General features: G+C 44.4%; 2 protein-coding genes across 2 annotated transcripts in view; one reads left to right on the top strand and one right to left on the bottom strand.

Moving 5' to 3' along the window:
* Positions 1-12,787, top strand: part of CAB39L (calcium binding protein 39-like) — a 35,005-nt gene extending 22,218 nt beyond the window's left edge. Inside the window, exons 5-8 of the mRNA XM_010188010.1 lie at positions 2,304-2,363; positions 3,817-3,882; positions 4,552-4,695; positions 12,066-12,787. Coding sequence (XP_010186312.1) covers positions 2,304-2,363; positions 3,817-3,882; positions 4,552-4,695; positions 12,066-12,245 — 450 coding nt within the window. The 3' untranslated portion in view covers positions 12,246-12,787. The remainder of the gene's footprint in view (positions 1-2,303; positions 2,364-3,816; positions 3,883-4,551; positions 4,696-12,065) is intronic.
* A 10,288-nt stretch (positions 12,788-23,075) lies between these two features.
* CDADC1 (cytidine and dCMP deaminase domain containing 1) overlaps positions 23,076-27,841 on the bottom strand; it is a 7,767-nt gene continuing 3,001 nt past the window's right edge. Inside the window, exons 3-7 of the mRNA XM_010188011.1 lie at positions 27,073-27,122; positions 25,986-26,155; positions 25,260-25,449; positions 24,743-24,803; positions 23,076-23,460 (exon numbers count right to left, since the gene is read on the bottom strand). Of these exons, the coding sequence (XP_010186313.1) occupies positions 23,387-23,460; positions 24,743-24,803; positions 25,260-25,449; positions 25,986-26,155; positions 27,073-27,122 (545 nt within the window). The 3' untranslated portion in view covers positions 23,076-23,386. The remainder of the gene's footprint in view (positions 23,461-24,742; positions 24,804-25,259; positions 25,450-25,985; positions 26,156-27,072; positions 27,123-27,841) is intronic.

Consider the following 27,841-nt stretch of genomic DNA (forward strand, 5'->3'; position numbering starts at 1 on the left):
AAAATGCAGCATAACTGAATTTTAATCTTCTGACTCTGGCATGTTACCCTATGCTCAGAAGAATATTTGTCTGTGGTCAGAAAAAGTGCTCCTGGACTCTGTTCCCAGCTTGACAGAAGAGATTTGCATCTTTCCCCAGGCCCTGCTTTGAGCACGACAGCAGAGCGAGTGGTTGGTGCTGGACAGTCTTCACCCCAGCCAGGAGGCAGGATGGGGACACGGGTCAGTTCACCTGTGGCAGGGACCCCAAACTGCTCCCAAAAAAAGAGGGATTGAAGTTGTTCACAGATCTACAGCTGTGGAACTTGCTTCTGTCCTCTGTGATCTGAGTGTATTTTTAGCAGGATTTAAAAATAGGCTTCTACATCCTCATGTGCACTGGAAAGAGGGGAGTAAGAGGGCAGTTCATCCTCTGCCGTAGGGCAGAAATCACCTTTTAAAATGCTTGAGGAAAATCTATAAACTGCATTTTAAAAAATTCCCTTTTGTTTTAAATTGCCTGACCTGATACATGGTCAGTTCTGGAAATAAACCCGCTGTCCTTCTCATCTCCCATTTGTCTGTTACTCTGAATAGCTGGAACCGCAAGAAGTGATGTGGAAGCGATTGCATCATGAAACATGATGTGGCTTCATTTCTAACACTGTAAAAATAAGTGCTATGATCGCTCGCTGGCTGGATTACTGAACTCATGTGTTTGGTTCTGTTTCCCCCATGTTGGGAGTTGTCTGGTTCAGAGCTGAAAGCCTTGGATAGTCTATGCACCAAAGGAGGGCTTAATTAAATGTGCATGAAAGTGTAAGGATATTTATAGTAGGGAAGTATTGAAATTTTTGATGATCTGGAGATGCACTTCTTAATTAAATTCAGCCAGGTGCACTGCAGAGAGGAAACAGAGCTGGTAAAAATGCAGAGGAAAACAGCCTGTGTTTAGAGATGCAGTTGGCTGTGGAGGATACCAGCATTGGCTGGAAAGAGCGGTGATTGAATACCACTGCTCAGCGCGCTCTCATGATTTCCTATGAAAAACTCACTTTGGATTATATTCCATTTGTGCCCCCTATTGAAAAATGTTGTTGTTGCCTCCTAAGTGCCCTGCATAAAAGTTAGTGAATCATGTTTGCTGCACCCAGCCTTTTAAACTGCTATCGTTGCAGTCCTGCTAAATAAAGGAATGTATTAAAACGTACTGGGTTTTATAGCACTCTGCTTTTTTTTATTTTAAAAATAAATTAAAGGATTAGTATGTAAAGGATTTCTTTAATTTGTGATGCTGTAGAGGATGTGTCTCTGCATCTGCTTCAGCTACTCATCAGCTTCAGTCTCTGACTGTGGGTAAAGAAACCAAGGAAAAGATGATTAAAAGATAGCAGAAACTGATTCACCAAAAGAATATCAACTTGAATGGACTTCATCAGGCACTTATTGTCATCAGTGTTATGTTTTAAAAGAGGCAATAAGATAAAAATTAAACTTAACTGCCTCAAACTGGCCACTTCATTTCATAGCTATTCATCCAGTGAAGAGACTTGATTTCTTCTGGAGCTGAATATGTGCAGCACTGTCACTGAGCACCAGCGTTCCCATTCTGTGGAAGAGGTTGCTTTAATTTAAAATTGGATTAGTTGGCCTTTTAGCATGGGAGGCATTCGGCCAGCTGTCTAAAGGGTCTGCTACTGCTTGTGTCGGTAAGCTCACCTTGAGCAGAAGGAGATGCAGAAGGGATTCATCCCACCTGCCTGAGACCCCTTTCTGAAGAGGGAGCCTAGATGGGTAGCTTAGCTTGGTGCCTAACCTTCAGGCTTTACATAATTAAGTGTATTATACATACAGTGGTTGAATTTGACTCTTCCTTGTATTCTTGGAGATGAGCTATAGCAGTTGATCCAACTTCGCGTAATTTCCAGCTATGAGATAGCATGTATATCACTTTCTGCTTCGGGACCATAGCTGATCCCTCCATAAAGGGTTAATTTACTTTCTTCCTTTTTCCTACCCCAGTTTATTGTAAGTGTTGCGCACTATGACCGATAACCGTAAGAAAAGGTGAGAGGGAAAAGAAATACAAAGAAAGAGCATTAGAATAGTTTTATATTGACTCTGTTAGCATTAATTGAGTTCACCTTAAAATCCTACAATATGCACAGTGGAGTAATGTTTTTAAAGCCTTTCTGTCTATAGAAGTCACATTGTAAATACCTTCTAAAACATGACCTGGTAAAAAATGCTGAAATACATTTGAGAATCAAAGGACAATCAGATGAGCACACTCTCTCAGATAACCTTTCTCTTTTCTTCCCCAGGACCTGTTAACACGACACAAATTGTTGGTAGCAGAATTTCTGGAACAAAATTATGATGTGGTAAGTGTAAATGCTAGGAGAATTTTTAAAAAATCTGTTTGTGCTTAGCTGCAAAAAAGTGCATTTTCAATAGGAGAGGGTTTCATGCTCCACATAGTCACATAGGACTGCAAAACTAAACATTGCTTTTACTAAAGCAGACTCCTTGCATGTTTAAGTTTTATTCCTCTGTGTGTGTGTGTCTTACCTCATATGTGAATGGAACTGTAAACTTTGTATGTAAATAGATAATGGGGAAAAAATATATATATTTTTTTAACAGTTTTGTGGTATTCCAGCACCGATAGGGCCATACCTGTGTTATTTATAATACTTTGGGACAAAGAAGAGTTACTGAAAGAAGTTTTAGCATCATTGGAAATTACATGTACCTAATGGGGGGGACTGAGGTGTGAGTATTATTCTGGTCCCTTAGTTTGCTGCCATTTATCGCTTCAATTTTTTGGCTCAGTTTTGAACCAAATGTGGGCCAGAAAAATTCCATTGGAATCAACTAAAATTAGACTGATAGGGATCATGGAATTAGACTATGGGTTATGTTTGCATGTTACCTGAGTTATTCTTTATTTCAGTGCCAAAGTGAAAAAGCCAAAGACTATTTCTTTCATTATAGAATTACCAAGAAGGTCAAGTAAAAATCAGGCTTATAATTGCTGAGTCACAAATGTAGCTTAACTGGAGAAAAATTAGTGTCTCTGCTAATCTTCACATTGCACTGGAACAGTCCCTATTCTACATTTATTTAACTTTTAAAATTTTCAAGTATAAATTGTGGAAGTGAGCATTTTTTTAGATGATTCTTGGACAGCAGTGTTGGAGTTTTTGCTAGTTTGGTAGACAAGGAGGTAGGTAGGTAGGTTTGAACATATTGTAGCCTTTTCTCTCAGTCTTCTTGACCACAAGATTCCCTTGACCCAATCCTGCAAAAGACAGCACGTGCTTGGCTCCTAGTGATCCTTGTTGGGCAAACGGCTTTGACGAGTGAGGGTGCTGAAGGCAGGTGAGGAGGCCCCTCACAAAGGGAGCTTTTGCCCTACACCAGTGTGGGATGCACCGTCACCAATTTGGGATATTGCATTAAATCACACAGCAAGTCGTGACCACGATATGAGTGGGTGGACGTTACATGCTGGACCCACATGTCCTGGCAGCAGAGAAGGCTATACAGGCATTGGGTTACTTCTGTCCTAGTTGGCTCGCACCAGCTCTTGTTACATCCAGTCCATATGTGGTATCCCTCTCCGCAGTATTTGGAAGAGGAGTGTTCCTGGGCATTAATTCAGTGTGTGATAAACAGCCAAGAAAAAAGGCCATGAGAGCCGAGCCTGGCATGGCAGTGAAGTGTTAGAGGGTGGCACTGCTGCGGCATCTGCTGCTCCTCTGGAGTGGGAAGGATGGGGAGGAGGAAGGATGGACCTGAGTCTGATGCATTTGTGTTTTCTTGTTACTCCAGATCTTCGAAGATTATGAAAAACTCCTTCATTCTGAGAATTACGTAACGAAGAGACAATCTTTGAAGGTAAAGTTTCTCAGCACCTTCCTTCTAAATATGAACTCCACGTTACACAGAATATCAAGACGCATGTATGGCAATGGAGTACCTAAATACTTTTTAACAAAAAAAGAGTGCATGCTTGGGGATGCTTTTTTTACTATGCACAAGAGCGTGCTGTGAATTTTACTTCCTGGATCTCTGGTGAAGCATTGGGCTGTTTCTATGGAACAAGCGCTGTCATTTTTCCTCTGACCTCAAATCTGTACTTTGGTTCAGAACGCAGGTTAAAACAAACTTGTGAGTAACATGATAGTCGATGTGTCTGATGCTACTACAGCACCAAGTCTGGCATGACCTGCATATGGGACCAGATAGGCATGTTAATGTAACATCCAAATTAAATGGTGTCTTCGTGGGACAGCTGCACAACACTTGCTTCCAATCCCAGCTGGCTCACGCCAGCCTCTGTTACACCCAGACCAAATGTGGCATCTCTCTCTGTAGTATTTAGAAGATGCACATTGCTGGGCATTAAGTAACTCACTACATGATAATAAGTCTAGTTATGATTTTTAAAAAGGCAGTGACATTGAAACCTCTTAAGCAAACATTAAAATACATTGCTGCTTGCTTTGCATTCAAAGATAATGTGGTAAACTGAAAAAAATTGGGGTTTTGTAATTGTGTCTATAGCTGCTGGGTGAATTGATTCTGGACCGACACAACTTTGCCATCATGACAAAATACATCAGCAAACCAGAAAATCTGAAGCTGATGATGAACTTGCTGCGAGATAAAAGCCCCAACATTCAGTTTGAAGCATTCCACGTGTTCAAGGTAAGCTGGTATGAGCTGCAGATGTGGCAGACTCTCTTTTCCTTATAAAAGTGTCTTTCAAGGTGGGCAAGAGAAAGCATGGAAAAGTAAGGCAAAAGTTGGGGTTTACAGTCACTTCCAGCATTTGAGAATGTCTTAGTTGAAAACTGTTCAATCACTCAGCCTCTGATTTCTGTTTGCCTTCAGGTGAGATCTAAAGCAGCATCATTTTGGTTTGGACTCAGTGTAGTCACTTAAGGAGTGATAAGGTGGATGCTACAGGTAACAAAATACACAGCTTCTAGGTAGTATCTAGGGTATCTAGGGTACCTTCCCTCTCAACTCTTAGGTAATTTTACCATGTGATTATGAGTAAAGATAAAAAAAAAGTCTTAAAACTCTATATTAAGACTAAAAGTAGATGGTGCTGGCACTGTACATCAGTGCGAACACAATTTGCTTTTAAAGGTATTAAAAAGATTTGGTAAATCTGAGCTTGAACTGAGTTTAATCCTTCTGTCCTTTTTCAGTCATCATTAATGCAGTCTTAAGCAATTACCAGACCTAACCAGTGTCCCTTTTTTTCCCATGGTGATTAATGATAATAAGTGAAAAGCTTTCCGTTTTCCTATAAAAAACGTTCTCTGCTCTGGGCCACAGAGTGAGTTGGATTTTTATTATGCAAAACTACCTTTAATTTGGAACGAACACATTAATTTCAAACTACGTAAATGGAGTTGTTAATGATTTTCAGAAGAGGACTATTGAGCCTGTAAGGATATGCTTCCCCAAGATGGTTAAGAAAGGTACCAGACCACACCAAAAGGCATGCTGCTGCAAAAGGGTTACATCACCCTCCACAAATTCAGGGTGACTTGTTGAGTTTTGTACTTCTGCCATTTCTGATTTGGAAAAAAGCTTTCAGATCTTCAGTGTGGAGGCTTAAAGGATGTCTAGTTTCTCCAAAAAGCTATTCATTAAAAAAAAAAAAAAAGCTTCAAGGAGGATTAAAAAGATTCCCTCCCTGAAATAAGCAGCTTGGTAAGCTGTTTCCTTGCTGACTTCCTCCACAGTCAGCTGTACCACTGTGAGTAACTTCTACTCCTCCTCTTTATCAGGGGGTATGCGGTTCCCAGATAAGAGAGCGTCAGGCTCAGACCACTTGCAGCCTTTGAGATGCCTCTGGAGGGAAGGGATCAGAGAACTGGGCTCTCTTAGCTGCTCTGTGAATAAATGCCATGAATGTATGAAGGAATGTATGTATGAGACACACGACTTGCTCTTCCTGAGTTAGTGATTGGACTGGCCCAGGCCTTGGGAACAGCTGATTTTGCTTATTTTAAGAGGCATTTGAAAGAATTTGGAATAACTTGAAAGGATTCCAGTGTGCAACCAGGCCACACAGTGCAGTTTCTCCCTTCCTTCTCTTTTCCAGTATGTTGTGTCCCATTTCCAGTTACAGTGGAGATATTGTAGGCTCAACCTTGCTTGACCACTTGCAATTGCTACCATGTGGACGTAACACTGAGGCCTTGCGGTGCCCAGGAAACCAGAGTGAATGGTGGTAACATTGTGTCTCTTCAGTTCAAGGAGCCAAACCAACAGCATTTAAGTCGTGCCATAGCGTGCCCCAGACTCGCTCACTTGCATAGTGCTTGTTGTGGGGAAATTGCAGACTCGGAGCAGAACCTGATCAGTTGGAAATTGCTTGTTTATAACCACCAGCAGCATACCAGAGTAATTCTAGAGGTGCAGCAGAGCTCCTCTTTTAGCTCCTCACTGAGGGTCTGGGTTAGGTGGAGTAGAAGCATTCATCTTCTTACCAGTGGGCAGGGTTGTTTCAGGGTATGTTACAGAAAATGGTATTGTGAACTTGTAAAGCAGGTCAGAAAAGATCGTTTCCCTCCAATTTCACTTCTTAAATTGAATTCTAACTTCCTGAGAACTGCTAAAGGAAACCCTTAAATATTTAAGAGGATGGGGGAAAACAGTACTGGCTGGTTGTGCCCTGTTCTGCAGTGTCCCTGTCTCCTGTTTCCAGGTCCCCTCAGCCTGGTTCTCTTGTTAGCTGTAATAATTCAATGTGAATGTAACTGGGAGAGGAATCTTATCCTCCACCTTTAATCTTATAGATTTTAAACTGTGCCTGCATTTTTAAATTATGCTTGGAAAATACCTGTGCGGTCCTGGTTGAAATTACAGTAGACTAACCACAGTGATTTGAAATCAAAGGTCTACTCAGAACCAGATACTTGGTTCTCTGTCTGAGCTGCCAAAAGATTTGGGTTTAAATTACCCGATTGAGATGTTTCACCAGTTAGACACATTTGAAATGAAAAAGTGCTTGTTTCATAAGTATCCAGATTCCAACACTCCCATGCCCCTGCTGATCCCCAAAAAGGCGTATGACTGTTACTTCCCTGAGGCAGTTTCTAATTATTGAAGATTCAAAACTGTCAGAGATGAACATGATGAGCCCCTGTAGTACAAAAATATTTTGCAGGAATACCCGTTCAAGCTCTGAGAACATTTCGCTCATCCAGGATGCTTTGGGTGGGAAATTGAAGACAGTGCCCACTTGCAGTGCCTCCTTCCGTTCTCCACTGAGGAGATGCTTGATCTTCCTCCTGGCTCCAGCTCCTGCTCTTCCATCCTAAAGGCCTGCAGCTGCTTCGTAAACCTGGATGTCCCAGGCAATATGTGTATGAAGATTAGCCAGTATTTAATTAGAAGGAAAGGCAAACACACCTCACCCCTTTTTTCTTCCTCCATAAATAATCCAATGGGGTCACCTCGGGTTGCAGGTTTTGGGAGTCACTGGTTCTTCTCTGCATCAGTTCAAGTGGAGAGATCCCAGTCTTGAGCATGCACCATTTGAGGATCAAATGTTGGAAAGGGCTCTCTGGCTCCTGTGATGGATTTGTGACAGGTGTCAGTGGAGCCTGCTTTGAGCTTTCCTGCAGGGGAGACCAGAGCTTTCAGACGTATGTGAACATGGTGCAGGTACTCCTTCAACCTTAGAAATAAAGGCTGATAACAAGCTCTCTCAGCTTTCACGTAAACTATTAGATTATTCTGGGGTAAACACCCTGTAGCGGTGAATTGGGATTATGCAACTTTCTTGTTCTTAAGCAGACATATGGCAAGATGTGTTTTACTGTTGAAATCTAAAAATAGATTGGGTACACTGTGTTTTGTGACCTCAGTTTCATTTTCCATTCTCTTTCGTGCACATTACAGAGCTGCAGCTTGCTCTGCTAATGGTCTCACATAATTTGACCATAGTGACAGTTTCCTCTTGCTACAAAGCTGAAACCACGTTTGTGGGGATGTCTCCTCTCTGTTTCTTCGCTGGAGAGTTTAAGGGGTGAGAGGTGCTATGCGAAGCACTGCGCTATGAGCAACGTGAACCGTAAGGCACTTCTGCGTGCAGTTTCCTGACACAGTAAGATTGTGCGTGACCCCAGAGTAAGCCTTAAAATACTCAGTCCAGGGTATCTAACCTCTGTAATCGCTTTTTGCTCTGCTGTAGTCCCAGAGGGCGGTGTTGCCTGGTTATTAACTGTAAGGAAACAAGGTCAGATTCTCTTAATCAAGAGATTTTGGTATTCGTTTGAAGAAATACAGTGTATGACTTTTAATGGAGGAGAGAGCGACAGTTTGACTTTGGTCAACTTCTGAAGCTTCAGAGTTCATTTTCATTGAACCTTTTGCAGAAATTCACAAAACAGAAGTGTGCTGAAACAGCTATTTCTGGAGTTGAAATTTTAATATGAGTACTCTATTTTGGGTCTCTGTCTTTCTCATCTATCTGAATTAAATGCTCTAGAACATGCAGCCCTTCATAATAAAACCATAGGTGAAACAAAGTGCTCTGTGAAGTGTTTTAGCTTCAGTTAAACTTCATTTTAGTAGAAATGTTCCAAATAGCACTAATAATGGTCTCTGTTTTCAGAGACTTATCACCTCCTCTATGACAGTGCAGAGTTCTGAATGAGGAAGGCTCTTTTAAAAGCGAAGTCTGATGGTGGTCGTCATCCTGGGCTTTGTGAAGCTGATTAGTCGATACTGGCAGAACTGTTTGAATGTCGAGTTCGACATTTTTGCAAGGGGGAGATTATAATCTATAACTAATCGAGGAGGAAGATAAACAGGATGTGATGTCTTCTATTAAACTAAGTTCTTTAATTATTTGCTATGGTCATACTAGTTGTAGGACCAGTATGACATGCTGATATTTACTAGGTTTACCACTAAAACTTTCCAGTTCTGTTTGCAGACCAGATAGCTTTTACAGGAAGAATGATTTAGACCTCTTCATTTTGAGAGTCAGCCTTCAGTTATCTTTGTGAGGACGCCTAATGTTCATTGAAGGAAAATGTTCAGCACTTCAAGATCAGGCCTTCTTTAATGGATCCCATTTGCACCATATTCAGATTATTTCTGAAAATCACAGAATCATAGAATGTACTGAGTTGGAGGGGACCTTTAAAGCTCATCCAGTCCAACGCCCCTGCAGTGAGCAGGGACAATGTTACCAGATCAGGTTGCTCAGAGCCCCATCAAGCCTGATCTTGAATATCTCCAGGGTTGGGTTCTCCACCACCTCTCTGGGCAACCTGTGCCAGTGATCTACCACCCTCATGTTGAAAAGCTTTTTCCTAATATCCAACCTAAATCTACCCTTTTCTAGTTTAAAATCATTACCCCTCGTCCTATTGCTACATGCCCTAGTGAACAGCTCTTCCCCAGATTTCTTATAGGCACATTTCAGATACTGGAATATCCCTATAAGGTCCCCCCAGAGCCTTCTCTTCTCCAGGCTGAGAAATGCGGGTCCTTTCAGTTGTACTTGGTGATTTTTCTCACACAGGGTCACAAAGGGGGAACTGAACTTCAAAATAAAAAACTTTTAACGAAGATCTATAATGATTACATTCCTCATCCTTGGCAGTAGGCTTACAGACTGCTTTTCTCAAAGGAAGCTTGTCCAGACAACTGGGGCCTTATCCCAGTCCAAATCCTGGAAGTACCCGGCCTCCATCAGAGTGGTGACCTGCTGTGGGTCATCCCATGGGGATCTGCATCGTGGGGTGGCTCAAACTGAGAGCAGAAACTGCCGCAGTCACAGCCAGAGCCAAACATTCGTATCCACGAGATTTCAGGACTCATGTTCCCTAGATAAGGCACAGACTGGAAAGCTGTACAGTACATTCAGTAGCGATTTACATCCCCAGACTCTTTATTTCCCATATGGGGAACCAAGGCATCAATAACAGCATATCAAAGTTATTTGCAAGAAACGAGATATTGCTTTCAGATGCTGCAGGCAGAGACAGAACAATCACAGCTATCAACAGTCCATCAAGTGTAGTGAGAGCTGTTATTTTAGGGTGGCTTCTCTGAAGGGATCCTTGGGAGCTGGGGCTGTTGGTGCTTCTCTTAGGAAGCTTTAGGTGCCAAGTAAGCATAAAAAGGAATTATTTGATATTATAGCTCAAGGTGTTCTTAGCAAGGCGATGTGGAGGCCTATGCAAAGAAGGTGTGAATAACTGTAGATATTATCCTGTCATAGTGACCACAGCCTGGCCAGTAGATCAAGGAGAACTCTGTAAAAGAGTTGGGGTCTGCCAGTGTTCACCCAGCCTGGCAGAGGCTGCAGCTCTTTCCCCAGAGGAAACCATACCTTGAAGCAGGGACTTCTAGGAGCCACCTGAGGCAGAGGGATCCAGAGGAGACAAAAGCATAGGCAGCGATTCGGGCTCTTACGGCATCAGAGTGCCAAGGTTTAAGATCAGATACTTTCCTTCACCTTTATGGAATTAAAAAAAAATAGTCTTATTTCCCTGTCTGTCCAGAAGGGCTTACTGTGGCACTGTTGATGTGTGCCAAGCCTCATTCCTTCCAGACATTCCCAACGTGTGGCATTTTCCACACCACTCACATAACATTCCCTCATTGGGATGCACCCCTAATGATGGGTCCAGTCTGAATCCTGTCCCGGGCTTTACCAGGTGTTGTTTCTGGGGGCAAAGGGCTGTAACGCAGCCCCTCAGGACATTGTGTGCATGTTTTCTCATCACATAACATGGCAATTCCCTGTGCAGATGGACGTGGCCCTGGTTTTCATGTGGGCACAATCTCAGTGGGGATAAATGCATCTGCAGCAGAGCCCCTGGTGCCCCAGCTCTGGTGCAGGCAACCCCGAGGTCGGGCAAGCGGTGGTGCCACCAGCGCCTGGCCGGACAACGTGGCATGTGGTGCTCTCAGCAGATGTTTGTTTTCATTCTGGTTTGAACAGGCTTGGAGGAAAGCTGGACATCTTCCAGTCCTGTCCATCCTTAATTTCTTCTCATCGGGTAGAGAATAACTTGAGTTATTTATGTCATTGCACAAGCGCTCGGGCGGTGTTTTGTTGACCAGCCATGGTAACCTCGGTGCGAGCCAGATGTGGGAGCTCCTCCTGGGATGGCTGGGGGTGTGCTCTGTGTGTGTTCCCCCCACCCTGTCTGTCTGTCCGCCGTGACTGATGTCCGCAGAGCCCACACCTCCGTGGCATCCTGAGGTCCTTGGGTCCCCCTTGTCACCACTGGCTTTAACAACCAGCCTGAAGTTTCATGTCATCAGCCAGCACATGTGATACAGAACATGTTAAAGCAACAGTGCAGAGGGTTGTGTTCAGAGCTGGAAAACTCTGTGACTTTAGGCTTTGCAGAAGGAAAAAGCAAAGCACAGCTAGGTTTATTCTTAAAAAATAGTATTTGAGACAACCAGTGAGCCTGCAGCACTGGGCTGGCTGTGCCAGAGGAGTCTCTGCGTCTCATGTCACCTCCCTGCATTGCCCTCCTGCTGTGATGGGCAAACCATGGGGCTCCTGGTCCTGCTGCTGGAAATTTCCACGCTCCCGTGAATGGATTAGGCAGAGGGAAGTGGAGCCTCTGACATATTTTTCCAAACCAAAACAAAGCTGGCAAGTCTAATTTTAGGCCTGGTTTAGTAGGGAAATGATATCAATAGTGACACAAAGCATTTCCATTCTCCTGATAATTAATTTCTGTGTATTTAAGTGCTGGCTGTGGAAGGGGCTGAGAATTGATAGCCTGCTCTCAACAGCTGGGTTTACAATCAGATGCTTTATCAACAAAGAGCAAAATTAAAGGGAAGCGATACCACATGCGGGCACCGCGTTGCTCTGTCTGCTGTTGAACCAACTTGTTTGTAGCTCCTCTCTCTGTGCCTTGGGACAAGGTGTGCAGCACCTTGTGAGTGCCTGCCTGCCAACCTTTAGCTGAGATACCAGAAAATAACTTGTGGGGATGTTGTGACTGATGTTCCTGTCTCTCTCTTTCTCGTCCTCTGTCTCGCTGTGCCTGGTTTTGTTTGCATGTTAGGTTTTTGTGGCCAGTCCAAACAAAACACAGCCTATTGTGGAGATCCTGTTGAAAAACCAGCCCAAGCTAATTGAGTTTCTGAGCAACTTCCAGAAGGAGAGGACGGATGACGAACAATTCACTGATGAGAAGAACTACCTGATTAAGCAAATCCGAGACTTGAAAAAGCCGACGGCATGAAGACCTCCTCTCATTTTCCACTGCAGGCATTAATCTCATTTCTTAAGTTCCTCTGTGTCCCTTAAACACCACAATAGTGCTTTAGAAGGCACAGCAAGTGCCTGGTTTTTATTTTGTCTCTGTTCTTAGATGTCAAGAGTATAGGGGTTTTACATGAAAAATAAAAAAAACCCCAAAACTAGAATAATATATTATTTTTAATCTTTAATCGAGACTATAATTATTTATGTCAGTTTAGACTCTCTCTGTAATAGAAGCTGGTTTGGCGGATTTTCATTTGTGCTCAAGAGTGAACCTCTTTGCTTAACTTGATCAGCAAACTCAAGCTGTGGGTGAGTGCACAGAGTAGGTCTTCTGCGGGCTGTAACCTTGTTCCTCTGCACCTGTAGTTGTGACTTAGTTCTAGTGCTGCACACACACCAGACTGTGAAGGAGTACGCTCGTCTCTGGAGTTAGCTGCACTTAGAGATTGGGTTCTTTAGTCAAAACAGCGGGACATGAAAAAGCAGTAAAGGTCACATTTTCACTTTATTTTTGTGTTCTTGCATCTTTTAAGTTTTCTTTTCCCCTAGACCAGAGGTTTTCTGTTCAGTGCTAGGGAATGGATGAAGACATCAGCCAGATAAGCTGTTTCTGCCTGCCTCCCGTTTTACTGTACATGAAATACACTGTGCTAGGGCACAGGCTGTTCCCACCAGCTCCCCAAAGACTGATGAGGAGCAGCTCCAGGTACGCAGTGCCCACGTACGCCCCAATGAGAAAAAGGCAAGAGCACGCCCCTCTGTCAAGGCCCATGCTACTAAAGTCATCCTGCACCTACTAAAATCAGCAAGAAGCCTGTCCCCAGTTTCAGTGGGAACAATTTTGGGTGGTGGTCAGAGCTATGTGGCTGAATCGTACCAATTGCTGAGCCCTAGTACCAGTGTGAGAGGAGGGTCCTCAGCGTCTTCCCATCCGGATTCAAATCCTGGCTGTGCGAGCTGGGGTCGCACTGAGCGGTCTGGGGCCTGTGAGTCATTTGGGAGCTACAGTCCCAAAAGCTGAGAGCATTTACTGGATACCCAAATCAAGTGTGGGAGGCTATTTAGCAGCCCCAGGCTACTTGTGGTCTGGTATTTTCTATCCTTGTTGGTCCCGATGTGAATTCAGGTTCTGTGCTGAAGTTGTGGAGGGAGAAATTGTTGCACTGTTCATGTTTTAAGTTTAATAATAAGCTCTGTGGTCCAAACAGTGTTTCCCAGGTGTGTCTGAAGAGTTTTTGGGGTGTTTCATTTTCTAGTGGGAAATGAAAATGTTACTCTGATGCTTTATTAGGAAGTGGAGTTTGAAAGCAGGGAGTGGAAATTTCTTGAATTTTTCTGGACAGCCTAAGTTCTGAGTTTTCCTGTTTGTTGTAAGGCAGTTATCTAGCTAAAACTCTAGCTAATGCTTCACTTAAAAAGGTGACACTGAATTGTAAAAACAGAACAAGACTTTTTCCTTCATAAAACTGTTGTATATTGGGGTGACTGATACTTTAATTTATGTGCTTTAGAAAAGGGATGACATGAACAGATTGTAGACTCGTTTTTTTTTTTTTTTTCAAATGGCAGATACACACAACAAATGTACATCTTAGTTGCCTGGAATTAAAAAAAATATATATATTTACAAGCTATTAAAGGCATGATTACTGATCACCCTTTATTTCTATCTCTGGTTTTTTTTCTCTTGCCTTTCTGGATAGCCAGACTTTGTGCAGTGCTTAATTGTGTCTCTCCTTTGCCAACCGGTTCCAGCAGATGGAGAGGAGTGCTGTCTTCAGAGCCAGTGCACTCCACAAGTATCAGCTCTGCAGCCCTGTGGGTGGTGCTCACTGTCAGGGGTCTCTTGTGGGTCCATAAAGGACCATCTCCAGAATCGCAGTCCTCAGAGCTCCTCACTTCGGTCTGATCCTTGGAGGTTTGGAGCCTGAAGCTGAAGGGTGCTTGGCTGTGCTTGGAGCTCCCGAGGTGGGGCTGTCTCCAGGGCTGGATTAATTCGGACACGTGTCCATTGCCTCAGCCTCTGGAGTCACATGAGAACACCGGGCTTCCAGCCTGCACTCGGAAAAAGCGGCTAAGGGCGTATTTCTGGGGAAGAGCTGCCCTTGGCAATGTGAGCGCAACCGATGCAGACATGCCCAGCGTATCTGCGAGGGTGCTCAGTGCTGTGAGCTGCCCCTGTCTGCTCAGTCTGGACACAGAAGTGCAGACGTCAAAAACCTGGCTACAGCAATGAGGAGCGAGGTTGCACCCACACCCCGGTGCTGGTGTAGGCAGGGCTGTGCCAGGCCAACTGGGAGCAGGTGATGGGCCTCAGCTCTGCAGAGGCAGCCTTCCCCACTGCCAGCAGCAGCAAGTGGTGAGGGGGGCTTGTGAAAAAGGGGGGTGTGTGCATGTGTGCAAGAGAGGAGAAAAACATAAGGAGTGATCTTACGGTCAAATGACACGTGCCAGGTCCTTTGCAGCTCATTGTACAAGAAGCTGCTCCTGAAGTAAGTATCGCCAATGCACCGCAAAGTAATTGAGTCTTCTCCAAGCTCAACTTGCTTAGCTCTTCGAAAGAAGAAAAAGTAAAAGAAATGGTGAAGATTAAATTAAGCAACATAATAATACTTGACAGCAAGTGGGGACACATCCCAAATTAAATGGAGGTTTTGAAATAACAAGAGAACTTCCAATTTCCTTTAGTGCACTCAGTCAAGGTGGCTCTTCTGCCTAAGCAACTGCTCCCACCAGGAACTCCCAATTTCTCTGAAATGAATATCTGGGGGGAGCTGTGCGATTGCAGGATGCAGTTAATGAGAGTGAGGACAGGGAAGCTGATTGTAGTCTGGAGAGAGAAAGGAGCTGGAGGATGCTTGGGCTGCAGCCTCTCCACTCCAGTCCCCACCCAGCATGCAGGGAGTTTGGATCACACGAATGAATCTCTGCCAATGTGCGATGTACGATCCTGCACATAAAACCTGACTTGACACAGCAGAGTGCCAGGAATCTCTGAACCACAGCATCTGTCCTGGGATTTGGGCAGCTTGTGCTACTGAGAAAAATCTGATTAGAAGCGGCAACAGCTGTCTGTAATGGCATCTACACCAGCAGGTGTGAGCATGGGGGGAGGATGCAGGACTCTGGCCTTCGAGAACCATGGGCGTTGAGACCACTTGAGCCTCTTAAGCTGCATCCCTCTGGGGATGAGATCAGATGAGAAGGAAACAATGACTTGGGCCCTGTAATCTAATGATAAAAACACTTGCACAAGGAAGAGGAGACCTGGATCCCATTTGTTCTTAGTGCATGCTCTGCTCTTGTCGAGGAAATTGGAGCAGCGCTAAGAGAACCCAGGCCTCTCTCCAAAGGGTGCAGTGATGTTTGGTCAGTAAAGAAGCTTCCACTCTGGGCCAACAAATGCTTCATTTTTTCTGTCTGAAGGAGAAGCACTTCAACATTTTGGCTTGAAGCACCTTTCTGCAGAACATCTTATGCCTGGGAGTGCAGGCCATTATGAGACGGGGGGGATATGGATTTTGGTCTCTATGACATGAAAGAGATTTTATCTAGCCTTCCCCATTCTTGTCTAAGTGCTCTTCCATAAAAATACAGGTTTCCATGGCCTCCTACCATTTCTGAACTTGCATTTTGGCACCTGCCACACTCTCTGTGTGGAGCTCACTCTGCATTTGCCTTGAGCATCACCCGCTGGACTTGTACACAAGGCCTGCAGCTGAACAGCATCAAGCAGCTAAGGACTATGTAGACCATGAGACTTCGCTGCATTTACTGCCCGTGTGGTGGACCTGCTGATGGCCCTGAAGTGGCCACTTGCTTTCCTGTCAGAGCAGATGTGTCCCAGAGGACAGTGGAAGGTCCAACCCCATAGCAGCAGAGGCAGCCCTGCTGTTGAGAGCTGCTGGGGCTTGGGCAAGAGAAGGAGCTGAAGTCCCTGCCACCCCGGCCCATGCTGAAGGGCAGCAAGGCTGGAACCCCTCAATCTGCGGCACGTGAGGCCGCAAGGCGGCAGCAGTCCAGGCCAGTCCTGAGCACGATTGGTGCTGAGCAGGCAACATGGGACGAGGCTAAGGGAAAAGCCAGGACAAGGTTAGCAGTTTTGGCTGTGGGGTTCAGCTGTAAGAGGCTGGGACTTGGCCCAGCTCCCCCAAGAGCCCTGGGGAGAGGCAGGCGGCGAGCCCGGCCCTCCTGACTCATGGTCCTGCACCACGGGGCCTGCCTTGCGCTGGCCCCTCTTTCCAGGAATGTGAAAGCAGAAAAAACCCAAACGAACAAGCAATCCCTTTCCTGTGGCATCAGCTGTGAGTGGCTTTGCAAAGCCACAGTAAAAACAACCTTTTCCACCGCAGGCAGTGCTACAGCAGGAGCGGCAAGAGCATGAGGAAAGCCCATGCCCAGGGTGCGGCGCCAGCTCCCAGCTGTGCCACGGCAGAGAGGGGGCTCCCCCATCCAACACCCACATCTACCTGGCTTAGACTGGGGTACTGGGGATGGGGACAGGGTCTCCCACCACATGCTGCGAGACAGCGTCCTGCCTTGCATCATGCAGCTGAACACTAATTTGACACTGGTACAACAGCCCCGTGGCTGTTTTTCACCATCGTATGGCACCAGCAGCAGCTGGGAGGGTTTTGCTACTGAGCCTTAGCCCCAGGAAAGCCACAGCACTGCCCTGGCCGTCTCCGAGGCTTCAGATGTCTGCTGTGGTGCAGCACACGAGGCACGGCTGAGGTGTGTGATCCAAGCCACCTCAACCTCCTCCCTCCCTTCTGCCTATTTTCTTCTTGCTAGTGCTGCTTGTAGGGGCTCTGAGCTTCTTCCTCATGTGCAGATTTGGAAATGAAGCCCCATTGTCCCATGACTGAACATATAACCCACTTGTTTTAGCTGTCACTCCATGCTGGCAGGCACCTCTAGCAAGCTGAAGTTTTACAAGAAGTTGGGCAACAAGCACCTGACCACCAAGATGACAGGCACAGAGTCCTTTGGCTGCACGACAGGCATCAGTCACAGCACCACAGCCCAGCTCCTCATGGTTAAAGAAACAAAAAACACCCAACTCCCCAGTGCAGCTCTCCTGGGGAGGGCTACCAGTCCGCTAATGAATGGCGTTATTTCTTCTGAGGGCCCAGAGAAGACAGGAACATTTTTTTGGGGCCATGAAAGTGCCTTGCTCAACTCTTCTGAATAGAGGCCCTTTATTTCCAAATTGCTGGGTACGTTGCTTCTGCTAACGCAGGGCTTTGGCAGTGCCCTTCAGTGCGCTTGCGGAACAGCTGGCTTGATGAGGGTTGGGAGCGGATTTAAAAATACCCCTGTCAAAGCAGAGCAGGGTGCATCTGTTCGGAGCTTTGTGCAAACACGCAGCTGGGGTGAGTGTTTCGGCAGGCGGCACACCCAGGCACGGCCCTACCCTGGCGGCTCGCGGGGAGCAAACGCACCCGGCATTTGCTGGGGCAGGCGGTCAGATGCCCGACAGGCTCGGCGTGCGTGGGACATGCAGGAGCCTGCAGGGCGCAGGTCTCATGAACTCCCGTGGGGGGAAGTGGAGGAAGGCATCTCCACCCCATTTTAAAGCTGGATGTGGGGGGGAAATATTATTCAGAGATGGACTCGCCTGGTGCCCCAAGGAGTGTCAAGGGCAGAGCCAGATTTAGCTCATGGGACAAATCAGGTTCTCGCTATGGGCTGACAGCAGTGGCTCATGGTTCCTGTCCAAGGCGCACTGGAAGGAGTCGCTGGGGATGGGCTGGTTGGCAGGCAAGAAAGCAGCACCTCCCAGGGGACGGCAGGCGTTGCTGGGGGAGGTTCATGCCAACAAAAGACTCAGCTCTCCAGCTAATAAATACCACTTCTAGCCGCACAGCTGAGCTCCTCTGCTTCTACTGGCTTTTGCTTTTGCTACATAAATCTGTCTTGCCCCATGATGGGAATGAAAGACCAGCAGCAGGTGACTGTACTGGCACTCAGACTCTCTTAAATACATCCTTCAGCTATTTCTGAAAGTGCATTGGGGAGGGGGAAAAAGTGGCTATGCTGGCATTTGTGTGACAAGGCCTGGCTTCTGCTAAAGTTATTGTTCAAATGCTTCATGGTTTCCCCAGGCTTTGTCAACCCCTTATTTATTTCTCCAAGTTAGAAATTTAGCTGCCCCAGGGGGGGGAATTTACTGGCAAAGCAGTGAGGTGACCTCACCAGAGCCAAAGTAAAGAGAGTTGAGCAATGAAGGAGGAGGAAAATGCAGGCAGACTGCAAAGGCTTCGTTTTTGTTAATACACCTTTTAGTATAGCATAGTGCCAGCAATTAACACATTGCAGGAAGCACCATCTATGTTAAAGCTGGAACAGACCCCATCCCTTCAAAAGTGGTGGGAATCACAGTGGTCTTGCAGCCTTAGGAAGCCCACCCAGTGCTGAGACAGAGCCTGGCTCCTCAGAAGAACCAAGTGGAACATTTCAGGTAGGAGGAGATGATACTGGCAGTGCAGCAGGTCCATGTGCTGCAAAATACCCCAGGCTGAACACTCAGTGATTTCCTCTGCGTGCCTGTTCATAGAACAGGTGGTTGGTTTTTTTTGGAAAAGACCTTTAAGATCATCAAGTCCCACCATCAATCCAGCCCTAAGACTGCCACTAGACCATGTCCCTAAGCATGACATCTACTTGTCTTCTGAACACCTTCAGGGATAGTGACTCCACCACTTCCCTGGGAAGCCTGTTTCAGTGCTTGACAACCCTTTCAGTGAAGCAATTCCTCCTAATATCCAACCTAAACCTTCTCTGGCGCACCTTGAGGCCATTTCCCCTTGTCCTATCACTAGCTACCAGGGAGAAGAGACCACCACCTCGCTACAACCTCCTTTCAGGTAGTCGTAGAGGGCGATAAGGTCTCCCCTCAGTCTCCTTTTCTCCAGACTAAACAACCCCAGCTCCTCATAAGACCGTTCCCAGCCCGAACACCGTTCAGTTTGCTCTGTCACGACTCAAGCAATGCCCGTTACCTCCATGACAGCAGTTTATGGCGACACACGTCCCAGCTGTGCAGAGCCACAGGCACCCGCTCCACCCTCCCAATCCCGCCCCCCCCGGGCACGGCTCGAGCTCCGAGTCCCTGCGAACAGCGCCCCCTGGCGGCGGCGCCGCAGCCTTGCGCCCCGCTGCCTCCCGACTGCGCGGCAGGAGCGGGAGCTCTTTGGGGGTGTTTTTGTTGGTTTTTGTTTTTTTGGGTTTTTTTTTTTTTTTTTTTTTTTTTTTTTTCTTCAAACATGGTAATTGAGGATGTTTTCCTGCGTGTACGTATGCAGCATACAAAACACACTGACAGAGAGCTACGCAGGTCTGGGAAAACGGAAGGATCGCAAGGAAGATCATGTTTGACAACGGTTCCCTGCAATTACCTGTCTGCACAGAGCGGAGTCCAGCTCTGCACCGTGACCATCTTCATTAAGGACACGGTAACCCACACCTATTAGGAATTGACATGTGTCTGCTGCCTGCGCTTCTCTAGTCTCTAAGCAGTGTCGCTTGCTGGATCCAACAAATTAAAGCCAAACAGATATTTGAAGTCTGGTTTGCAGGCAGAATGGCTAAAACAAAAGATGTATTTAGACTGCAAAGCTTTTCGGAGTAGACTCTGCTTTAAAATGTGGTTTTGGGAAGCCTGCCTTATTGCCAGCCTGGCTGACCATGTCCCACTATGTGTCTACAATGACACTTCAGTTCAAGACCCCTTCTGAAATGCATCTCTCATCTGTTCCCACTTGCTGCGTGTGGCTCCGTGACACCAGTCAGTCTAGGAGTGCATCGAGTGGCTTCCTTTCAGATGAAATTAAACAGGAGAATGAACTGCAGGAACAGCCCTAACGCACTCCGCTGGCTATCAGACCGTCAGTCCACATGCCCATACTGGAGCAAGATGGATGCAAAACCCCTGATGGGTCAGGCCTTCAGCACTGCCTGCTGCAAGCCCGTTCCCCTTCAGCCACACCAGTGTAGCCCCGATCGCTACAGTGATCCCCTCTGTGGGGACTATGAATCAAGGCACCTGTGTATGCCTATACAAGCAATTCAGGGCAGCAAGGCAGGAGGCGCAGCAGGGGCCAATTTTACTTCTCGATGGTCAAAGCTTTGCACACCTCTATCCTTTCCAACCAAGAAACAGTTCTGGGAAGTGGCAGCTCATGGAATGCTTCCTGAGGCGGTTCTTACTCTCCCAAGGAAGAATTAATGCTCATTAATACTCCCAGGGCTACAGGTGGGGATCACAGCCCTTCCCCGAAGCTGGCAGGAGGTGCAGGCTCATGTTGAGACAAATTCTTCAGGCAGAGCAGAGGGGGTTGGTGCAGCTCAGCAAACAGCTGGGACTGCAGGAGCTAAGACAGCATGGGCTGGTAAAGGGTGTGAGCACTCTGCAATATTTCTAATAACCCAAAGCACTTAAAAATACACTTCAATACTTACTGTCGGATTAATTTATTAGCAGAAAACATGTTTTGCTGTAAGGCAATTAACAGAGAATTTCTCTAATTCTCAGTCAAGAGGCCAAATTGTTACTGATAGTTAATACCTGCAATTAAATTGACTGCTCAGAAGTGAATGGAAAAGTCCCAAAATGTATATGGAAATTTCATACAATATATAAAATAGATAACTTTTAAATTCTTAATTTTAAATACATTGCTCTTTATATGTAAAAAAACAAACATCTTAAGAGTTCATTTGCAAAATAAGAACTGCAGGACATGTCCAGTCTTCTGTGGCTGTCCCTGGTAAGCAGATGACATGCACAGCAGCACCTACAGAATCTATGGGTTGAGAGTGGAACCCATCCATGTTGTTCCTGTTGGCCAGGACAAAAACCCTACTTTGTAATCGAAGCAAGAATTAATGAAGTAGGGTTAGGCTGACAATCAGAGCCTACAGAAGCTTGTGAGCCTTTGGAGAAATCTGTAGAAATACGGCAAGACAGAAATAAAGCCAGACTTCCGAGCCTTCAGCCCTGCAAGCAATTCCAAACTTCATGGAAAGTTTTGTACAAAAATCCTCTTTAAAAACCAATAAAAAGTAAAGTTAAAATCTTCACTCCTCATGAAGGACAGGTTACCAGCTACATTCATTGTAGTGCAGTTATTTAATGTGTGTGATATTCGACTTGTATCTTGATTTACCCCTCCAGGTACCCAGGCCACCAATGACATTTCAGGGACTTTTCAATTTCAGCTGTTCCTATAGAGACAGACTTCTTTACTGATTTTGAGAAGAGCTGACTGATCAATATAAAACTTCAAGAGGCCTTATACCTGCCCCTGTTTTTCCCCTCCTTCTCCCTCAAGTAGAAAAGCATTGCTAATGGATTATAGAAACAAGGTTTCAGTGGGTACGGTGGGGCGGACTTTTTAATCTAGATAGTGTTCTTCTGATCTCTAGAAAAAGCCAAGAGTATTATTCTAATACACAGTGCTTGCAAAAAGTGGTGGGGAAATATGCCAAAGTAAAATATTTATTATTTAAACCCAAGTTATAATCTTGTTTATGAAAAACCAACATTTGTATTCAATCTCATGTGGAAGCTGCAAAAAACAAAACTGTATAATCCTTGATGAGAGGAAAAGACTGTCTTCCTGACGTTTGTACAGCATCCAGACCAATCCCTTAATCCCAGGCCCTGGACTCTGAATCTGACACATGAGATGCAGAGCTCTTGCAGACGGACCTGCTGCTCCTAAATTCAGGACCCAGGTCCCTCCACACCAGATGACAAACCTGGTGAGTGACAGGTCACTATCCACTATCCACACTGTCCAATCTCAGCTTCGTTATCTAGTCCCAACCTTTTCCAAAGCCCAGAAGAAACAAACAGAACCTACAGCAGCACCTTAGACATGACTTCGCTTCCAGGATTTTAAGGAGGGCAGCAAAGTCAAGATGCACGACAGAACTGGGAAAAGGCTGTTTATAAATCCTAGCAGCAGCAGCAGCAAAAGGTTTAAGGTGTTTCCACTTGAGAGCTCAGCAGAGGAGTGAACAGAAAGTCTTGGAACATTTGCTAAAACAAACAGCTAGAGGTCATATTCGAAGCAGCAAACAGATGGGCGTAAGGAGAGTGACCCCTCAAAAGATGGTGGCTGCAACTTTCTGTTCTGATTACCTACCGAGCACTTCCTCAAAACTAGCAACAACACTAGACTGCAGTTTCATTGGCTGTTTTAATGTCACCCTTGCTCCACATGCAGTCATCCAAGAGACTGGCACCTGAAAAGATTCAGGCTATTCCACTGGGTCCATCCTATCTAAGAAACAGCAGGACAGCCGGCACTTTATTAGCTTCTGTAGTCCTGGAGGCCTGTTAGCGAAGATTAACAAAACCTAAACAGTAGCCATCTTCACACAGAGCGTACGGTCTGGTGAGATGAACACAGCTTAGTTCCTTTAGGCCTGTATCCAGAAGCCAAGAAAAAGCAAAGCTCATCTTCATCTGCCTTAATTCAGATGGGCTGCACCCAAGGAAGCATGCAGAGCAGCAATGCAAGTATCACAAGACAAAACAGGTCTGCCGGGTTACGTCTGAGGGACAAGCTTGATCTCCAAATCCTGGTTCCAAGCAACCTGGTAACTACTGCCATCCCAATGGCTTCGTCTCCTTTATACAAGCAGACTGAGAAGCAAAAGCCATTTTCAGGAACAGGAATAATTGCTAGTGACTATTTATCTACCATTCCTTTGAATGATTGCACTTGAAGAACTAGGGCTTATTTCTGCATTTTGCTAGCCCAGAGCTTAGAAATCCATTCCCTCAATCCATACACCAAGCAAAGAAGATACCATTTTACTATTACTTGGATCTACCAGCAATAAACTTCCAGTACTTCTTTTTAATGTGTTAACAATAATTAGCCACCCAGTTACTTTCACAGAAAATACAAGCAGAATTCTCCCCCTGGAACTTCTAAATTAAAAAAGACCTTCAGGTAATTCTGTAAAACATTTAAGACATCATAAAGAAACTTCTTATAAAAATCACTTTCCAAACAATAAATAAAACTCTTCCTTATTTGAAAGTGCAAACAGGCTGAATTATAAAAAGTACAGAGCAAGACTGCAGAAATGCTTAGTTATTCAAAAGTGACCAAGACACAGTTTCTTGCTTTGGTGCTGCTGGTCATCTAGTGATTTTGTTTTCTGGACCCCATCTAAAGAAAAAAATATGTGTGAAACATTAATACAATAGTAAGTATAGTCTAAATACTCAACACGTATAGGCACACTGGAATAACTGGGTGGGGGTTTGGATGTGAGGAAGCTTGTCTTCATCACACAGAGGAACATGCAACAATCATAGTAAAAGAGACGTACTAAGGAAAAATAGCAACTTAAAACAGTTCAGTGTTGAAAATGCAAGCATACCATCTCAAAGAAAACATTGTTAGAAAAATGAGCTCTGTTAAAGGCTGTCAAATAAAGTACCCCAGGACAAATCTTTCTCTAGCTGGGTCTAAAAACCATTAGCAGAGAGAGGGACAAAGAAGCACTAACATTTTGCAGTGGTTACTATGCCATAAACACCACTCTGAGCCCTTCCCTCCTCCCAGAGAAACAGCTAACAAAGAGACTTCTCCACTAATCCAGCTCACTACATTTTAGGAATTAGTTTGTAGCACGTGGCTATTCGTGTGCTATAAAAACCACCTTCAGCATTTTCTAAGCTCCTAGCATGGTGGTCAGTGCTTTGACTAACTGCCAGCTCCCTATCTTTATGCTCTGTATCTTCATGCTTGAGGCACAAAAATTATTTAGCTTCTTTTTTCACTTTATTTTTCCCTCTGGATGAGAAACATTTTAAGGACTGGCAGGTGACAGTAGATGCCAACGGTAGGTCCCTTTGTAGCACAAAAATGCTTCAACATAAGACCTATCTTGTTTTCAGAAGATGACAGCTCCCTTGCTATAACGGTGCAGGTGGACAAGGATTTTGTGGCTTTTATATTATATATATGTATCTATAAACATAAAAATAAATGTTGATTTAAAAGCATTGGCACAAATTCTAGTTCATAAAGAAGCACTGAAATGTTCTACAGAACATATTTAAATTACTTGGAGGAGTCCAGTGTGCCTTGAAAAAGAATGGCACTCTTTATAGAACATTATACAAAAAGCATCTATAGAACAAAATGATAAAGTACTCTGAAATGATCTATGTGCAAAACAGCATATTGTTGACCTTGACAACAGCATTACTAGATTTTGTAACATGTGTGCCAATGCTAAGTATTAGTTCAAACAAGCTTGTGTTTTCAACTTACTATTAATTCATCTATTGAAAAAGCTCAGAGAGGTTTTCATAGCAAAATATAACTAATCAAAGTCACGATTAATTAAGACTAATCAATCCCAGAGAGATTCTGGTTTGTTTAAAACCTAATCTCATTTACTGACTTCAGTCATAAAATGAAATGATGAAAAAATACTTACTTTCCCTGGCTATGGGGTCACGGAGTTCAAGAGCATTAGCGTGCAATGGATTTAGTTGCCACTGGTAAAAGAAAAAGAAAAAGTTTGCTTATTCCAGAAGACAGAAGAAAGAGCAAAGGGAGAAAGACAAAGTACCCAATGGTCCTTCACTGTAAGTCAGGACTGGGGATGAGGTGGGAAATTAAGGTCTCTCTTTCCAACACACACTTTGAGGACAAAAATCTATTAAGGGATGTGTGGCCACTTACTCCCTTGAGAAGGGGAAATGAGCCTCCTCAATCCGTCAGTGCTGCAGTTTGTCCTGGTGAGCACCTTGAGCACAGGTGCACTTGGCCACTTTCAAAACCCCTCAAACAGCAGCAACAACTACAGGGAAATCTGCAAGGGAACTACACCACAATTCTAGTCACTTGACTAAAAGGCACAAGAAAATAGTCCTCTGTTTTGGCTGCAGATGACTGCTCAATCCACCCTCCCTCAGTGCTGCCCATAGTTTTTAGAACATAAAAACACTTACTGTAAATTTGCTTACACCCTCAAGTTCACCAAACTTCATATAGGATATGTCTGCTTTCTTTTTTCCAGCATCAAGATCTCCTGCATAGATCTGCTTGATACCAGCCCCTTTGATTAAAGGGACACATTCATCACATGGACACTTGGTCACAAATATCATGCTTCTCTCCTCTGGCTTTATTTCTCGACACCTACAAGCAGTCAGAAAACAGAATTTCAGAGTTTATCTCTTGATAGCTTTTAATGGTGACAAACTTGATACCTCACAAGAGCATGCAAAGGAGTCTTGCGTTATCTACTCTCAGAAGCTATTTATTATTCCTGTTCAAGTGGACAAGTACACAATGACATCTGGTTTGGTTTGACTATCTGTGAACGAAACACCCATTCCACCTCTCCACACCTATCAGCGTTGGAAGCCTCAACAATTGCCACACTTCCATATTTTGGGTTATAGCATGGTCCTAGCAGGAAGCAGAGGCAGTGGCTTCTATCTGAAGGGTAGCTGTCATGCATTGGAGTGAATATCCTTTAAAAAACAAGTTCACTTAAGAAGTCTGAAAAAACCCCAGAGCTGACTGTGTCCATGCAAATCCAGGTTCTGCATCACAGGCATAAACATGACTGTGATTGCAATCCACACTTCATCACAGTGACATCATGCATTTGTCACTGAATTGTTTCTGAACTGTCTCATTCTTTCCTGTGGCAAAAATGAACCCATTACCTGAACGTCAAGGCGTTCTGCTCTGCATGTATAATGTATCTGAACTTTCTGATTTCCCGATCCTTTTGTTTATCATCCATGTGTGGAAAATCAGCATATTCAGATCCAACAGGAAAGGCATTGTAACCACAGCCTACAAAATACATTGTTCCTGTTCCATCACAGCTTTTCTGCAACAGTAAGCAAAGCATCAAATTTGGAGACATTTAAACCCAGTACCAAGTCAAAGTGTCGTACAATGTATACTTTCATATTACCAGTTCATGCCAAGTTACAGCAGTTAAAAAAGAACTCAGTTCTACTGAGTATCAATACTGATAGCAGGAACAAAGAGTCTGAAGGATTTAGTCCTTAAGCCTTTCTGCAATGTACAAAATCGAAGAGAGCTAGCGTTAGTCCTTGATGTGCCAAAGGTCTCTGCACAGACCCAGTGACCAGTGGGCTGACAAAGTAGCAATCGGAGACTGAAATCAGAACAAGTAGCAAAACAGCAATAAGCAGTTGATGACTGAAGTGCTAAAAACAAATGAAGAGTACTTGCAGCTGCACGAAAAATGAGGGATTGGTAACATGCATAATCACAGACATCGAGAAATAAAAACTTTATGTTTGGGTGGGAAAAAGCACAATAACAATATCTGTAGAAAAGCAATCACTTTGATCCAAAAAGGAAAATGCTAAAGCCAGTACAGCACTTCAACTGGAACAAAAATCCTCAAGAGATTGTCAGGCTATGATTGCACTGAGACCTCTCCAAAAAAAACAGCTGTGAAGAGGGACTATGCCGCCCGATCAGCAGCTGTGGCAAAACCTTGAAGATGACTAGGGAAGCAAGCACATCCAAAAGTCTGGCAGAGACACTGTGATAGGTACTAAAGGAATTTATTCTCCACCTTCATCTTGACAGCAGAAACATGAACCAGTCATTAATTTAGTTACTAAAGAATGAGAAGTGCAAGCTTTCTATAGCGCTGTGTGTGTGCATGAAAAATGCATGTGTATAACCTTAAAGCAAAATGACAAGCTCAAAGCAGATACAAGTGTATAGATTGTGAGTGCAAGAAAAACTAACTTCTTCAGTACTTACTGATTTCTCTTCTGCCCAAATAATAGCTCCAACTCCTGTTTTATGATCCTCTAAAATACAAATGACAAATAAAGCACTTCTGAGTTACTTGAACACTAACATATGACATCCTAGAGTAAGGAATAACATTAATTGTTATTCCTTAAAATAGATATTAGAAAATAAATGCAGAAAGATTAAGAGCTTCAAAGTCATATGAGTCTACTGCAAAAGCTGGGTGTGCTTTAACCGCAAGGCCAGGCATTCTAAGACTTTGCTATGTACATTTGTTCACAAGTGCTAAGAAGCAACAAATACATCAGATAAGAAAATGTGTGCCAAGAATATACATGGACATGTTCACTGATATGAGATGGCAAACTGATAAAAACCTTCTCATTACTTGTTACTTAATTTAATTACTTAATTTCTGCCATTCCTTACATTTATGGTTCTGTGGTCTGAATTCCTATCAAAATTTGTTGTATTTTATACCTAATGCAGAGATAAAATACTTAGAACCAGATTTTGAGGGGTGTTTCCTATCACCACCACAGGAAAACTGGAACAGAACTTTGATTATGTGACTAGGAAGACTTCTATGGAACTTGGAAATCTTCCCCAGTAGCTATTGATGAGTCTTAACCACTTAAAACAGAGCATATCAAGGAGAAAATAATGTTCCAGGCTTTCAGTGATTAATACTGTTGATGACACTTTTCCATTAATCATTTCCATCATCCTTAGTATCACTACCACACACAATAACTCAAAGAGGGTCTTTCCTGCT

The sequence above is a fragment of the Mesitornis unicolor genome, unplaced genomic scaffold, assembly GCF_000695765.1.
Source record: "Mesitornis unicolor isolate BGI_N332 unplaced genomic scaffold, ASM69576v1 scaffold39377, whole genome shotgun sequence".
In the NCBI taxonomy this organism is placed as follows: domain Eukaryota; kingdom Metazoa; phylum Chordata; class Aves; order Mesitornithiformes; family Mesitornithidae; genus Mesitornis; species Mesitornis unicolor.